This window comes from Lithobates pipiens, unplaced genomic scaffold (assembly GCF_037356315.1).
Source record: "Lithobates pipiens isolate NorthernLeopardFrog02 unplaced genomic scaffold, aLitPip1_a1.2 Scaffold_8, whole genome shotgun sequence".
NCBI classification, from domain to species: Eukaryota; Metazoa; Chordata; class Amphibia; order Anura; family Ranidae; genus Lithobates; species Lithobates pipiens.
In genome coordinates this window covers 284019621-284037300 of record NW_027507903.1, presented here as the reverse complement: position 1 = coordinate 284037300, position 17680 = coordinate 284019621, and the positions used below count along the sequence as shown (strand labels likewise).

General features: G+C 44.8%; 1 protein-coding gene across 1 annotated transcript in view; it reads left to right on the top strand.

Annotated features, from left to right (window-relative positions):
* The window catches only part of CHPT1 (choline phosphotransferase 1), an 87741-nt gene that overhangs the window by 45749 nt on the left and 24312 nt on the right, over positions 1-17680 (top strand). Inside the window, exons 3-5 of the mRNA XM_077472216.1 lie at positions 491-632; positions 2345-2429; positions 10046-10177. Coding sequence (XP_077328342.1) covers positions 491-632; positions 2345-2429; positions 10046-10177 — 359 coding nt within the window. The remainder of the gene's footprint in view (positions 1-490; positions 633-2344; positions 2430-10045; positions 10178-17680) is intronic.

Here is a 17680-nt window from a genome sequence, read left to right as displayed (position 1 = left end):
TCCTTTCCACCTGGTCCAATCCATTTGTTAAAAGAATACAAGGCATTCTATTAATAGCGGTAGTGCCAAGCAAGCCACCCACAGTGGTCACTATACAGAAAGGAGGTTGCAGGCACAGATTGCAGCGGTCACTCTACTTGCACCGACTACTACAGTGATTGTCAACTTCCACAGTTGACACTCAGATATGAGATTGTAACTATGCAATAAAAATCATACCTGGAATTCATCTTTAAGTTACATATATTAAGAAACAGCTTTTGTTTAAATACCATTGTAAAAAGAACTGCAGTAGTCCTTCGCATCCAATCAGAATTCACAGTATTGGGCTGTTGGTATGCTGCGCTGGAAGTTTTGTACAGCTATTTATCAGAAAGTATGAAAGTATGTTGATTGAATCGCAAAGATTCCCACTTGAAGTTTCATATTTGGATCAGTCATGTGTTTGCAGTTGTTTCTTGATATAACAACTTTTCCTTTTTCTGTGCAGTGTTTGTTGCGGTGGGGACAATTGCTGCAGGACGGCTTGGAACAATGCCCAGCTGGATGTTTTTCTGTTGCTTTATCAGCATGTTCATGTTTTTTTGTGCCCAGTGGCAGACCTATGTGTCGGGTACTCTGAGATTTGGAGTGTAAGTTGTTTTTGTATTTTCATCCTCTTGTACAGTGCCTAATAAATGTCCATTGAGTGGCAATAAAAATTTAAGAATTGGTTGCCTACTGTGTTTAACCACTTCAATACCAGGCACTTATACACCTTCCTGCCCAAGCCAATTTTCAGCTTTCAGCGCTGTCGCAATTTGAATGATAATTGCGCAGTCATGCTGCACTGCACCCAAACAATTTTTTTTATCATTTTGTTCCCACAAATAGAGCTTTCTTTTTAGTGGTATTTGATCACCTCTGTGATTTTTATTTTTTGCACAACAAATAAAAAATTTGTCCGAAAATTTTGAAAAAAAAAAAGTTTTTCTTTGTTTCTGTTAAATTTTTTTGTAAATAAGTAAGTTTTCTTCTTCAATGGTGGGCATTGATAAGGCGGCACTGATGGGCATAGATGAAGTGGCACCAATGAGGTCGCACTGATAGGCGGCACTTATGGGTGGCACTGATGGACCCTGATGGGTGGCATTGCTGGGCATCACTAATTTTATTTGTGCCATAGAGGTGCCAGTCAGTGCCCATTTCTGGGCACTGATTGGCATATGTTGGGCATTAATTTTCACATGTGAATGGCCATGGGGGATGTACCTGGCCATCCACACATTAGGTGCTTCCCTGGTGGTCCTGGTGGCTGTGCTCGCCCTCCGATTGGCTCTCCTCTACTCGCGTTTGTGAGATACGAGTGAAAAGCCGATCAACGGCTCTTCCTGATTCAAAACGGCTGAACACATGGTAAAGCGCCTCCTTCGGAGGTTCTTTACTGAGATGGGTGTAGCGGTGTGTCAGACTGACGCATCGCACCACCGATCTCCGCGATGTGTGCCCCTACGGGCACATGGCAGCTGTTATCCTGCTGGATGTCATATGATGCCCAATCAGGATAACTGAACCACCACCCGGCTGACATTCTGCTATAAGCCGGGCAGGAAGTGGTTAAAAGATAACATAAAAGAAATATATTCTTAATCCACTTTGTAAGAATGAATAAGAATTACTTACATATGGTGCCGGACCTACTTATATTGCATGTATATAACCAGTTTATATTACTGTATCTTTAACAGCAAAAACCTTATTTACATGAATATCATTAGACGGGATAGAGGCAGAACAGCAAGGAAAACATTTTCACAAAATTCATGGTACCATTGCCACTGACTGGTTACTGGTTATAAAACCAAACAACAATTAGTAATGCTTAAAGCTAAACTGCTTGTTTCTGTCTAGGGGTTTGGAGAGCTGAGATACACTCACCTAATCCTCCGACCCCGTCCAGTGCAAGACCGGTCCCTTCGGCTCCTGTGGTGGACTGTTCCTGATGACATGCTCATAGACTGGCTCTGAATGTGAAGACATCAGGTACGGCCCACCACTGGCCGTGGGTGAGTAAAGGCTCTGTGTTCACCCCTACACAAAACGAACAGTTAACCCATGCAGTTTATCAGGGCTATAACCAGCTAGTGTTTAGAAGTATGTTTGTATTCCGATTAGCAATGTGCTTCAGGGCTGAGTACCCATAGTGCCCTGATTTCTTACAAATATAGCCCTGCAGGCCTATATAATTTTATCATCGTGTGTAATGCTGTGTTACATATGAGTTGGCTGTATGGAAAAAACAATTTGACTGGTTTTGCACTGAATGTCATACTTTTAGAACACAACTATCTTCTTTTCTCCATAGGATTGATGTTACAGAGCTTCAGCTTTCAGTTACCACTCTATTTTTGTTGTCTGCATTTTTTGGGACTAGATTCTGGGACATTGAGGTAACATGTACACTTTTTAATCTCTGTGTTAGATCTACTCATTGTGTATATTTCCTGGTCCACCCTGCTGCTTTTGCCATGGTAGCTTTTTAAAATAAGAGGAAAGAAAAACAATTTTTCTGTTACATTACACCAAGGCATGATGATGTTGCTGTCATGTTCTTATGATTGTTTTAAAGGAGAAGTATAGCTAAAGCTTGTTTGGCTGTACTTCTATGGATCACAGGAGTGCAGCTTGTTCTGCACTTCTGCCACTAGTTTTCAGCCGACTGCAGGCTTTAGCTTGCTGTCAGATGGTGTCACTCAGTCAGTCCAGGCACGGTAAAGATACCGACCAACCATATGGTCGGGATCCACCCAGATGCACTGAGAGCCTGAGCCAGCCCCTCTCGCCTCTTTCACAGCCCAGCGCTGGAGGGGCAGATTAGAGAGCCAGTGACTGACTGGTCATGGCTCCCTACTCAGAGCAGAGAGGGAGAACTGCGCAATCAGTGGTGTTTGGTTCTCAGGCAGAGCTGATGGGGGACAGCTGCAGCTCGGATGTTCATATATTAGGGGCAAATCTTAGGGGTCTGTTTATAAATGTTTTAACACAACTTTCAATCAACAGTTAATAGGTCCCCCCCCCCCCCCCCCAGTCGTCTTCTAGGCAAGCCCTTGAGAGATGGAGCTCCTCCTCACACACAGGAAACGCATTGCCACTAATTTCTTTAAAAGGCGGTCCCCCAGGTTCCTGGTCAGTCTTAGTGTTTCCTCCATCCGGAGAAAATAAGGTTGCCTGAGGGACCGCTGGAGGCACCATCTCCAAAGGGCTGGGCTGGGACATGCGTCTCATGGCTGCAGCAGGGAGAGCACTTTGTGAGCCTATGGGCTGCGGGGGGCGAGTGCACCCTTTCCAGGATTGCTGAGCAGAGGAGGAAGGACATGCGGCCGCAGGCAACCCTCCTCAGTCTGAGTGCAGGAGGTGACCCGGATTCAGGCTTCTTCTGAGCCCAGGCATGGAGAGGCATCATCCCCTTGGTGGCTCCGGCGGGGGGGTCATGTACCCATGGCCAGCGGCTGCTTGAGCCAGAAGAAAAGGGGCATCATTTCTGGGACTGGGTGGTGTCATTGGTGCGCACGGGGAAACTGGTCCTACCCCTTAAAGGCGCGGGAAGCTTGAATGGCCAGCTAGTGCCATTATCGTGGACATGGCTGCAGGGGACAGCATGAATGCCACCGGAAGGTGTAGGATGCAAGAGGACAAGCTGTCCAGGATGCAAGAGGACACAGGCATCAGCAGGACACAGGTAGACACCAGAGGGTGACCTTTTGTTGTCTAATTTTGGGAACAGCTAGCTAGTGGTAGTGGTCTCTAGCAGGCTGAGGCATTACAGGTGGTAGTCCCCTGTGCTTTATGTCTCGGCAGGCCAAGCCTTCTAAAGAGCCTAAGCCCACTCCCACGAAGTGGTGTGCAAAATGTGCTACCAAGAAGTCCTGGAATACACAGAACCGATGTGTCAAGCTTGCATAGACAGACTGGTTAAAAAACAGATGCAATCTACACAAAAATCTTTGGATCTGTGAGGGATGACATGGCTACTACCTTTTTAAGGATCTTAAAATGTTTATTGCAGAGGTAAAACCTCCAGCAGCTCCCTCTGGAAGTTCCTCTACCATAGCCTCGCCAAGGTCAGTCGCCTCAGGGTCGCAGGAGCAAGCGAGGGAACGAGCAGGTAGCAGCGCAGCTTCAGAGCAGGAAGATGGGGAGAAGGAAAAAGAGGGCCCAAGTATAAATTGTCCCTAGAAGATGTAAAGGACATACTTGGGGCTATTTATGTAGTACTGTACCTACCCTCTCATCATCACACCGTACCTACTATTCGCAGAACCGTCAGAAGTACAGCTGGTAAAAGACCTGACAAAAGCTCAACTATGGCTGAAGTTATTAGGCTGGATTTTAAACATCAAAAAATCCAAGCTGTGTCCCATTCAGAACATGCAGTTTCTGGGATAGCTGCTCAACTCCATAGAGCAGAAAATGTCCCTACCAGAGAAGAAAATTCAAGGCCTCGCCAAAAGAGCAAGTTCTGTACAGAATAACCTCCCGATATCCATCAGGGAGCTGATATCGGTTCTGGGTCTGATGACGTCAACGATACCAGCAGTGCAACGGGCCAAGTTACAAGGCCCTTACAAATCTTTCTCCTAACAAAATAGCAAGAGGCTCCAGAGAGAACACTCTTATACTATACTTTTCTACATACTCCCAAACTCTGTGAAGAGTTCGTTCTGGTGGTGGAGGATCCACACAAATCTAAACCTGTGTCTGGCATGGTCTTTCCCAACCTCATGGAAGTTGACCACGGATGTGAGCAGTTGGGGATAGGCAGCCTATCTAGCAGGTTAGCCTGCTCAGGGGAAATGGTCCCTGAAAGAAGCCTAGGTGTCTTCAAATTGGAGGGAGCTTATGGCAATAGCCAAAACCTTAGAACACTTCCAAGACCAGCTGAGAAATCATCACACCCTGATCCTGCGACTCGGCAGTAGCTTATATGAACAAGCAAGGGGGCACGAGGAGCCCCTCCTTAAGCCAATCTTTCAATGGGCAGAAGGGAATCTACTTTAGTTGGGAGTGGTCCACCTAAAGGGGGGAAAACAAGTGGCAGACTTCTTCAGCCACCAAGAGATCTCCTAAGAGGAAGGGGAATAACACCCAGAGGTGTTCAAGGAAATTACAGCCCACTGGGAAATACCAAATATAGATCTATTTGCATCCCGGTAAAACACCAAGGTGAAGCGTTTCTACTCGCTAAACCCACAAGACCGGCCTCTGGGGATAGATGCACTTCAAAACTCGTGGGATTTCAAGATGTGCTACGCCCCGCCCCCCCCCCCCAGTATATCTGATTCCTCAAGTAATGAAGAAATTCCTACCGGAACAGACAAAGTTGATACTGATAGCACACCATATTGGCCCAAGAGAGCCTGGTTCTCTCAGATCCTCATTCTCTCAGCAGGAGAGCTGTGGCAACTTCCTCACAGGGATGACCTAATGTGTCAGGGACCCCTAACAGGCCTAAGACTAGAGAGCTTCAGATGGGTAGCCTGGTTACTGAGGAAGACATCTGGAGATCGAAAGGACTCTAAGATAAAGTGGTGGCGAGTCTTCTGGGCGCTTGAAAGCTGAACACCAGCGCCATCTACAAAAAGACCTGGAGAAAATGTAACAGCTGGTGCACTGAAAATAACAGACAAAAGATGGATGCACCGACTATTCTTGAGTTCCTACAGCAGGTCGCTGATAAAGGTCTAGCACTACGGTGTATCTAGAACGAACACTACAAAAAGACCTGTTGGTCTCTCGCTTTTGCAGACTGCTGGTTAAGTTTAGACCACACAAGACACAAAAATGTCCCACATGGGATCTGCCTGTGGTAATGAGAGGGATCATCAAAAGTCCTTTTGAAAACCACAATAGTGTGTGTGTGTATGTGTGTGTGTGTGTGTGTGTGTGTGTGTGTGTGTGTGTGTGTGTGTGTGTGTGTGTGTATATATATATATATATATATATATATATATATATATATATATATATATATATATATATATATATATAAAATATGTGTGTGTGTGTATGTAAATTAGTAGCGCTACAGATATAGTACACAGTAATAATACTCATATAAAAACCCCACAGTGATGTGGTGTAGCGAGAGAAGGTAAATAGTCGATGAGTAGTGTAATAATCAGACACTACGTTGCTGAGCTCCAACTGTCATAACACCATGTGAGCAAACGTGCCACCGCTTCCCCAATCAGATGTACATTCACCAGCTAATATTGCCTCGCACTCTCTTGTGTTTTGGCAAAAACAGCAAACCCTCAACGTTAAAACGATATCCCACCAGATAGGAGTCCAAAGATAGACGTAATATGTGGAGAAAATTAAGCTCCAAATAGTGTGATACCTTTATATAAAATTTTATTAAAACCATAGCATTACATCACCAGCCTAATGGTAGTGCACTTACCAGAAGGCAATATGACTCTCACATTGGTATCTTGTATGATGCCAGGGAAATCAAGTCGCGGCGAGCATAAGAAAAAAACTTTAAATTTCCCCCAACCTCCTCATCAAAACACTTGGACCGTCACTTCTGGTTGCTGTATAGCCATGTACCGATGCATTTCGTCATACCGACTTCGTCCTGGGATTGGAAAGTCCCTTTGAGCCTCTACAAGAAACATCTTTTTGCCTGCTGACACTCAAAACTGTGTTTTTCGTAGCTATGACTACAGCACGTAGAATAGGGGAACTCCAGGCTCTATCTGTCAGAAAGCCTTTTCTGAAGATTCACAATGACAGAATCGTCCTTCAAACAGATCCAGGATTTACACCAAAAGTGACGTCAGCTTTTCATAAATCCCAGGATATAATACTACCTTCATTTTGTAGTTCACCGGGCAAGAACCAAGCCTTCTAGATGTTAGAAGATGCCTTCTTCAGTACCTTGAAGTCACCAATGAGTTCAGAGCATCAGACGCTCTGTTCGTCCTGTACGCTGGAAAACAAAAAGGTAAACAAGCATCCAAATATCCGCTAGCTAGATGGAGCAAGTCAGTGATACTGGAGTGCTATGAAGTTCTGGAAGTAACACTACCAAAAGATCTAAGGGCTCATTTGAACAAGGGCTTCAGCGGCCTCGTGGGCAGAGAAGGCAGGAGCCACTCCAGAGCAAATTTGCAGGGCACCAACTTGGTTTAAAGATCTCTACCTTTTCAGCATTACAGACCAGATTTGATCTACAGTCAGGACCAGGCTTTTGGTGTGAAAGTCCTCCAAGCCGTTGTCCCACCCTAGTCTGGTGAGTACTTGGTTATCCTCTCAAGGGCTGACCTGGAAGATTACTGGGGGAAAAGCATAGTTGGTTCTTACCGGTAACTTTTTCCAGTAGTCTTCCAGGGCACGATCCCACCCTAATGTTTACCCTTGTGGAGTTGTTGTGTTTTTATGTTTTTCAGATTCCGACCTTCGGTTCTCTTGGATGACTGACCAGGGACCTGAGAACAGCCCTTTAAAGAAATTAGTGGCAATGTGTTTCCTGTGTGTGAGGAGGAGCTCCATCTCTCAAGGGCTGCCCTGGAAGACTACTGGAAACAGAGTTAACGGTAAGAACTAACTCTGCTTTTCTAATTTAATTTAATTAACTTAATTGGAAAAATGTGTGAATCCTGAGTGAAAGTTGTATGAATCGTGAAAATAATTTATCAATAGCTCCTCCATGCTGCTAGACCAGTCCCCGCCATTGCACTCCAGAGGTCTAAGGTCCTCTGATGTCATCAATACTGATGCAAGGACTATAACCCTGCATCTCATGTGAGTAGGTCATGAAACTTTTCATTGCCAGAGTGAAGGGAAGCAAAGCATCAGGTAGCTAAAAGGGCTTAAAATAGATGACCAGCTAACCCCTGGCAGTGCAGGTCATGCCCACTGTTAGGAGGAGCTTTATTATTACTGTAGTTGGGCTTTAAAGCAGTAGGAAACTGCTTTTTCACTTGTACTTCCAGGTAAGCTTATATTAAGTCTTACCTGTAGGTTCAGTGAATATCTCAGAAATGTGTACCTTTTTAGGAGATATTTGCATCGGCTGTAGCCGATTACTTCACTGCACATGCAAAGTACACTCTCTGCGTTTAAGGCACAGTGAGTGTGCCCGGAAGGTAGAGAGCGATGTGGAGCCGCTGTGGCGCCCATGCGTGGGAGTGACGTCTTCGCAGTCTGGGCCATTCAAGTGGCCAGAAAGAGTGAGCCTGGGAGGAAAACTGGGTCAAGATGCAATTGCTTGCAGTGGTCACACCTAGCCACTGAAGGGTTGTGTTTTAAAGGTAAGGTAGCACATACTAGCACATCATGTCATTAACCTGCAGGGCCCCAGCTAATTTTTTATTTTATTTTTTCTTTCAGAGTTTAATACTGCTTTAACCAACAAGACCAGAAAAGCAACATTTAAAACTTTTTGTTGGTTGTAACATATCCAAAAAATGGACATCTTATTTTATTACAATCACTGACACAGTTTTTCCATTTCTTGCGCTCATTGTGGTTCAAAATAATGTAAAATAAAAAAAGTACTTTTGAAATGTGATTATTTTATAAAATCGCTGCCCTCATGTAGAACAGGTTATGTCAGGAGAAGTTGTGGGTAAATGCTAAGGTACTGTTAATCATGCTCACTTTCAAATATTTTGCTCAATAATTGGCATTGGCTGGGCATTTCATTTTTCTCTCTTCACTTTACGCTGCCAATGGAAGTTTTCTTGCATCTGAAAAGAATGTTTCAGGTAATTATTTTAATAACTCATCATTCATCCTGTTATGTCTAACTGGCTGATGCAAATACATCTGCACAACACAAAAAAGGCAACTAATATGGTTTTGGCAATAAATACATATCACACTACACTTATTTTATGAAACCCTGATGGGCTACCAATTTCCTTCTTGCCAAAAATATATAATAATGTAAATACACAACCACCATGCACGGCACTCCTATATACACCCTCAAAGCCAGTTGCTGCATAAAGAAGTTCACACCTGGTCTTTCAAAGAATTTGCTTCATTTTCAGTTAAAATACACAGCAAGGCAATGATATAATGTGTCCAAACATCACCAAAAATGTGCAGATATATAATAGTTGCTATTCCTCCGCAAGCATCAATTAGTGTATATTACTACTCAAGCAGTATATGTAGCTAGGTCACTGCATTTGCCTATATAGTACACATGACTCTAAAGTTCCCACAGTAGCTGTGTATCAGTTACTCCAAGCAAATACCTTACTGCTGATCTTTTGACAAGGATGCAGTTTGTAGCATAACATGCTTGCATAAATTAGTGCAGTGTAATTTGTGTTTATTGTCCTGGAAGGGTGTTTGAACCTTCATATACCTGTTACTTGCATTTTAGTAATATATATATATATATATATATATATATGTGTGTGTATATATATATATATATATATATATATATATATATATATATATGCTAATATGAAAGAACCAATTAGGAGAACTAACAATTTGTGCAGTTGAATGGTGATTTGTATATGAGCCGTACACAGTCAAGAATGAATGCTAAGTCATTAGTAGGTTGCACAGGTGTATGCACTCAGCTGTGGCCACTCAGCCTTTCCAGTCCTATGACCGATTCCCTGGCTCTCTGCGTGTCAATACAAATCAAGCTCTTACATGCAGTTAGGGACAGGTAAGCAGCTCAGGAAGCATCCAGGGCTGCTCATCTGTCTCAAATCACATGCACCTACTCATCTCTGTGGTTACATGCATACAGCTGCAGTGCTTGTCAGCCACTTCTGATCACATGCACCTATGCTTGCAACAGAAATACATTCATTCTTGGTGGTGTTAGTGAAGTTATCCAATATTGGTTTTCTTGAGCATCTAATGTTTAGATCCTTCAGATATGGACAAAATGATGTATGAATGTATATGTTCCAGAGCTTTCTGTGCAATTATGCAGCATCTGAATCTCATGGTGTATTATGGAATATGTTTTAAACAGAAACATTTCTTTATTATTAACATTACTTTCTTTTTACTACATTTACAGATTCCTTTGACTGGACTACCTATGAAAGTCCTTCCTCTTATGGGTATTGTGTTTGGATCAATTTATTCCTGTAGCAATTACTTTAGAGTCATTCTCAGTGGTGGCATAGGAAAAAATGGATCTACTGTAGCTGTAAGTAAATTTGGAAATATTCTTTGCAGTAATATCTGCTTTTGTAAAGCAATTGTAATTTTTTTTTTTTCCCCTAAAAAAACAAACGTCATACTTGCCTGTTCTTTAGTGGTTTTGCACAGAGCAACCCCGATCCTTCTTTTCTGGGGTCCCTCACTGGCGGTCTCGACTTTTCCTCTTCTTTGAGTGGTTCAGATACAGCTAATTGCAGATCAAGGTAAAAAGCCAATCACAGAGGCCCTTTATCATGTGATAAGCTGTGTCCAGTCACAGCTCATAACATGTAAACAAATGCTGGTTATCTGCATTCCCTTTCTCAGTGATGTCGGTGTGTGAGGAGAGGAAAGCCAATAACTGACTTTCCTGTTTCAGGGGACATATACACTGATAATTGGGACACTGATCATCAGTGCCCTGATTATTTATGTAGTCCCATCAGTGGCAGGTAGTGTAGCCTCATCAGTGCAGCCTCATCAGGGCACATTAGTGAAGAAGAAAATTACTTATTTGCTAAATGCTAAACGGAAACAAATTTTCAATCTTTTTTTGTTTTTTGTCAAGTTTGCAACCTTAATGGTTGCAAAAAAAAGAAAGATGATGGAGTTTTTCTTCTACAGTCACTTCAAAAACTTACACCATTAAATCACTTATTACTTGTAGGACTACATATGTAGTATATATGCTTCAATGCTTTTGTGGGTTACAGTATGTTGGGCGTACCACCCGAGCATTGAATGTCAGACTCAGTGAGCACAATTCCTAAGGGCTACAAAAATCATAGTGTCTCCAGACACTATGATTTAGGTCATAATAGGTATCCAACTGGAATACTTTTCATAGGGATGGAAAGCTTTACCCCTCATTGAAGAGGAAATTTAAAAGTTGAACTGTCTAGAATTGAAACTAAATGTATTTATTGTTTAAAGAGTTACGTTCCGTTCTTCCCCAGAAGTGGTTTATTTTTGAGATGGGAGACACAGGTCTTCTATTTCCACCGCTGGTTAATACCAACTAATTGAGTCACTTTGTTTGGAATGTGAGTGACACGCACAGGCAGAAAGAGGCTTGGCTCAGGATGACGTTATGGTTAATCAGAGAGAGGTGTGGTAGAAACAGAGAGCCACAGAGCGAGGAGGTTGAGAGCGAAACTCTCTGGTAAGAGTACATCCCTCTTTATGGTGGTGGAGGAATTGAATGAGGAAGCATCCTTGCACATTTCATCATTTTGAAGACATTATACTGATGTGATTTTGAACACACATGGACTGATTGTGTTTCAATGCTGGTTCACACTGGGGCGGCTTCAAAGTTGCTTGATGCTGAAGCTGCCCCGCACAGTGCGACTTCAGCGCGGCTTGCAAACAACTTCTGTAATAGAAGTCAATGCAAGCTGATCCGAAATCACCCCCAAATAGTACAGGAACCTTTTACTAAGTCGAATGGTTCCATTGCACTGAATGGAGCGTGACTTGTCAGGCGGCTAAGTCACCTGACAGGTCACCCCAATGTGAACCGAGCCTAACTGACAGGGTAAATAATGACATTCATATAAATATTTACTGATGCAAAAGTATATCAACATGCTCAAAATACTGCAACAGTGAAAAAAAAAAACATATAGTAATCTTGTAGTGGTATTTGAACTGGCAGGAGGAACCGTAGTGTGTGTGGTGGTGGGGAGCTGGCATTCACACCCCAGGAATTGTTGAATACTTGCAGTAACTGAAAAAAGCACAGTGGCAGAATTTGAAAACCAAATGCCTTGATGCCAACAAGGAAGTGGCCTCTGCTGGGGATTATAAGGGACAAAGCGAAAGCTGTACAGTGCTCTTCCTGGAAGGTATGTTGTTGTGGTGTAATCGTATCAACCTCAAGTAGAAGGCAAGATTCCCCTTTACAAGGGGGACCGAATAGTTTTGATCATTGGTGAAGGAGGATTCTGGAAAGGAAATGCTAGAGTGCACATTGGGTGGTTTCCTGCAGAATATGTGGAAAAGGTTCAACCCAAGTCAAATGAAGGTTGGCAAGGAGGAACTGTGGGAACGTATCTGATCACTACTTTGCAGCCACTGGCAAAAATCAGCAAGGATATCTCTTGTGATGGCATAATTGTTACAGGCTGACATTCTTTGCTTGCTCTGGTAAATGCAGAGTGGTGGCAGTATTGGTGCACTTCTGGATATATGTGTGGCAGCTTTTTGCACTAATGCCGCGTACACATGATCAAACAATCGGGTGGAAAAGTCCGCCGGACAATCCCCCCGTGTGTAGCCTCCGGCATACTTTTTTGACCCGAAAGTACGGCGGACTTAGTAGTTTAGCACTCCAATCTTCCCGCCGGACTTGCATTTCGGCGGACAATCTGGCCGTGTGTATGCCAGTCCGCCGTACTTTTGGAATGAACGGACTTTTCCCGCCCGGAGAAAAGTCCGCTCATTTCGAGCGGTTCTCCAGGTAGGCTGGGCCCGTGAAGGAGACGTCGCTGGCCCCGCCACTTTGTATGGACTTAAAGGGGAACCCCAACGCCGAATAAAATCGGCGTGGGGGTTCCCCCCAGGTCCATATCAGACCCTTGTCCGAGCACGCTACCCGGCCGGCCAGGAAAGGGGTGGACGAGCGAGCACCCCCCCTCCTGAGCCGTACCAGGCCTCGTGCCCTCAACATGGGGGGTGCCTTGGGGAAGGGGGGGCCACGCGGCCCCCCCACCCCAAAGCACCTTGTCCCCATGTTGGTGAGGACAAGGGCCTCTTCCCGACAACCCTGGCCGTTGGTTGTCAGGGTCTGCGGGCGAGGGGCTTATCGGAATCCCGGAGCCCCCTTTAATAAGGGGGCCCCCGGGTACCGGCCCCCCACCCTATGTGAATGAGTATGGGGTACAATGTACCCCTACCCATTCACCTGTGAGAAAAGTACAAAAAAAACACAACACAGGGTAAAAATAGTTTATTGCACAGCTCCGGGGGTCTTCCGTATTCGGGGGGTCTTCTCGCCGGACTCCTCCGCTATCTTCTTCTAGCTCTTTTGCTAGCGGAGGAGCCCGGCTTTCTTCCTCGCCGCCGCCCTTCTTCCGACTTCGGGGGTCTTGTCCCCCTCTTCGGTTCTTCTGCCGGGCCACCGCGCCTTCTTATAGCTCTTTTACAGGCGGTGGCCCGGTCTTCTATCGACGCCGCCCCCTTCTGTTCTTCTGTTCTCTTCTTCTCTTCAGATCTTGACTCGTCGCTCCCTCCGCTCACAATGGCTCCGGCGCGGCGACTTATATAGGGACATCACCGGATGATGTCCCCGCCTATTATGATGTCACAGTCCCAGAGGATGCTGGGACTGTGACACCATAATGGGCGGGGACATCATCCGGTGATGTCCCTATATAAGTCGCCGCACGCCTGGTCCCCGTCATTGTGAGTGGAGCGAGCGACGAGGCAACATCTGAAGAGAAGAACAGAAGGCGGCGACAGAAGACCGGGCCACCGCCTGTAAAAGAGCTATAAGAAGGCGCGGTGGCCCGGCAGAAGAACCGAAGAGGGGGACAAGACCTCCGAAGTCGGAAGAAGAGGCCGCAGCGAGGAAGAAAGCCGGGCTGCTCCGCTAGCAAAAGAGCTAGAAGAAGATAGCGGAGGAGTCCGGCGAGAAGACCCCCGGAGCTGTGCAATAAACTATTTTATCTTGTGTGTTTTTTTTGTGTACTTTATTTTACAGGTGAATGGGTAGGGGTACATTGTACCCCATACTCATTCACATAGGGTGGGGGGCCGGGATCCGGGGGCCCCCTTATTAAAGGGGGCTCCCGGATTCCTATAAGCCCCCTGCCCGCAGACCCCGACAACCAACGGCCAGGGTTGTTGGGAAGAGGCCCTTGTCGTCATCAACATGGGAACAAGGTGATTTGGGGTGGGGGGGGCGCGGCCTCCCCCATGTTGAGGGCACGCGGCCTGGTACGGCTCGGAGGGGGGGCGCTCGCTCGTCCCCCCCTTTCCTGGCCGACCGGGTAGCGTGCTCGGACAAGGGTCTGATGTGGACCTGGGGGGGACCCCCACGCCGATTTTTTTCGGCATTGGGTTCCCCAGGTGGCAGGGCCAGCGACGTCTCCTTCGCGGGCCCCGCCTACCTGGAGATGCGCTCGAAATGAGCTGACTTTTCTCCGTGTGTGTGGGTGAGTCCATTCATTTCAAAAGTAGGGCGGATAGTACGGCGGACTTAGTCCGCCGTATTAGTCCACTGTAAAAGTGCTGTGTGTGGGCAAGTAGCTTGTTCGGAAAGTCCGACGGACAGTCTGGTGGGAAGTCCGCCAGACTAAGTCCGTCGGATAGTCGGCTACGTGTGTACGCGACATAAGGAGTACTTCCAACAATATTTACTTGTGAAAACAATATTTATGTTGGACATTTAATAATATGAACTTTTTTTTTATGATATACTTTACACTTTAAAGTGGTTGTAAACCCTTACAAACCACTTTGACCTACAGGTAAGCCTAGATTAAGGCTTTCCAGTAGGTCCAAGAAATATCTCCTAAACCTACACGGTTTAAGATATATTTACTAAAAGACATTCACTGCTGTCTACAGCGCATGCGCCATAGACAGTGGCGCGCAGGAGCACTATAGCAGTTAGCAGCATGCCGCTGCTAACGGTGATATGCCGTTAGTGGCAGCTCGCATGCGCGGGAGTGACGTCATCGCTGCTCCGGCGCTGTGAGTGGCCCGAGCAGTGACACCCGGAAGAAGATGGACGCTCCGTACTACAGGGGACAGTGGTGACATCACTGGCTCCTGTGTCAGGTAAGTGACATGCATAGTAGCCCATTATGCTTTACCGTTGCAGGGAGACAAAGAAGAAGTAAACCCATCAGGGTTTACTTCCTCTTTAAGCGCTTTATTATTGTGTGGACTGTTTTTTTTTTTCACTGCTGCACTATTTTGAGCACTTTGGTATACATTTGCATTAGTGAATATTCGTATGAATGTCATTATTTACACTGTCAGTTAATGTTTGAGCTCTGCACTTAATTTTTATTCAAGTGAGTTTTGTCATCTCTCAGTGCTAGCAGCCAGATATTCTCTAGCGCTCACTTTATCTCTTGCATTAAACATTTGTGGCTAGTTAATTCATTTTTATCTTACAAAAGGTTTAGTTTTTTTTTTATGCTTAGTGTAATAATGAATGTATATTAAATAAATGATGCAGTACATTCATTTTCACATTTTGTTTTTTTTTAATAAAAACAAATGAAATTGAGGTACTTGCACTTCTTTTGCTGTCATCCATTACCTAAACCAAACCCTAAATTTGAATGTAACTCTAAATTTACACTCAGACACTCATTGTGTCAAGTAGTTTACACAAATACAGCATTGGGAAACACATTTATATTACTTCGTATCAGCGCATATGTGGAATCTGTTTTTCCATCTCTTGCACAGCTCTTGAGTCCGCAATAGAAATTTCAGCATCTGACGCGTCGGGGGGTGTCAAATGCCTGTGTTTCCCTGTTGAATTTTGTGGTTCCTTCTTCCTAATCATTGCTGTATCCCTTTAGAGCAGTCAGGGGAGAAATACAAATATCAAACACTGGTGCACTACCAAACATTGTCAAAATCCAGCACTTCCTGTTCATAGAAAAAGTAGACCTCATGCATCCTTTCAATTAACCTAATTTACATTGTGTATATATAAATAACCTGTTTGGGATTTAGTGTTCTAAAAAATGGCAATATAACACAATATGTATAATATAAATTACAGCACAATCAATATCACATTGCACATCACATTGAGTCCACTTTACCCTCAAAGTCATTGTGGTCTGTATATATAGACATGAGCTTCTACCTCCATCCAGGAGGTATGCAGTCACCATCCTGGGCATCTCAAGATAAGGAGACCAGACCAAGATATATACGATTTTGATAAGTGAAATCTGTATATCCAAAACATTACATTTATGTGAAATAAGATGTTTTAATCGGTATGGTGAACTTCCAGGTTTTATTGTTTTTGTAATAAAGTATGTTATACTGTACAAATGGTTGCATTTTTATAAGAATCATGTACAAATTTAATGATTGCAGATGTTGATCTGTAATATAGCCCATTATCTAATGTAAAAATTGTGTAACTATATTAAAATACTTTTTAAAGGGTGATCAACACTGCATCAGCACTTTCAGTATTACCACTATCATATTCTAAGGGGACATTTTCACTGAATATTACAGTAAAATGTAATCTGGTTCATGGTCTTATCATGTAAGCCTATTTGTGATGATGTGTTTTTTGCTGTTATCTGCAATAAAGTAAAAGCCTTCACAGCAAAAAGCTTCATGCACACGAGACGCAGATGCAAACGCTGCTGGACACATGTTGAAACCGACGTTTAGAAACGCGCGTTTTGCCGCGATTTTTACCGCGATTTAGCGGCGTTTTACCGCGCTTGCGTCTAGAAGCGTTTAGTTAAGCTAACATCATAGACCCTCCCCAGCTCAAAAAAACTGTATTATTAACTATTTCAGCAATTTTGTGAGACCAGAGTGAGTAGCAGCAGCTGTGAGAGCTGCAGTGTACTTGTATTTAGCGTGTCACTTGCCACGGCACCTGCCACAAGTTGTGGATTGTCCACTTGCCACGTCACTTGCCACATCATCTGCCACAAGTTGTGGATTGTCCACTTGCCACGTGACTTGCCACATCACCTGCCACGTCACTTGCCACGTCACCTGCCACAAGTTTTGGATTGTCCACTTGCCACGTCACTTGCCACGTCACTTGCCACAAGTTGGGGCTTATCCACTTGCCACATCACCTGCCACGTCACCTGCCACAAGTTGTGGATTTCCACTTGCCACGTGACTTGCCACATCACCTGCCACGTCACTTGCCACGAGATGTGGATTGTCAACTTTCCACGTAATCTGCCATGCCACCTGCCACAAGCTGTGGATTGTCCACTTGCCACGTCACCAGCCACATCACCTGCCACAAGTAGTGGATTGTCCACTTGCCACGTCACTTGCCACATCACCTGCCACGTCACTTGCCACAAGTTGTGGATTGTCCACTTGCCACATCACTTGCCACCTGCCATGTCACTTGCCACAAGCTGTGGATTGTCCACTTGCCACGTCACTTGCCACATCACTTGCCACATCACCTGCCACGTCACCTGCCACAAGTTGTGGATTGTCCACTTGCCACGTCACTTGCCACATCACCTGCCATGTCACTTGCCACGAGATGTGGATTGTCCACTTTCCACGTCATCTGCCATGCCACCTGCCACAAGCTGTGGATTGTCCACTTGCCACGTCACCAGCCACATCACCTGCCACAAGTTGTGGATTGTCCACTTGCCACATCACCTGCCACGTCACTTGCCACATCACCTGCCACAAGTTGTGGATTGTCTACTTGCCACGTCACTTGCCACATCACCTGCCACGTCACTTTCCACAAGATGTGGATTGTCCACTTTCCACGTCACCTGCCATGCCACCTGCCACAAGTTGT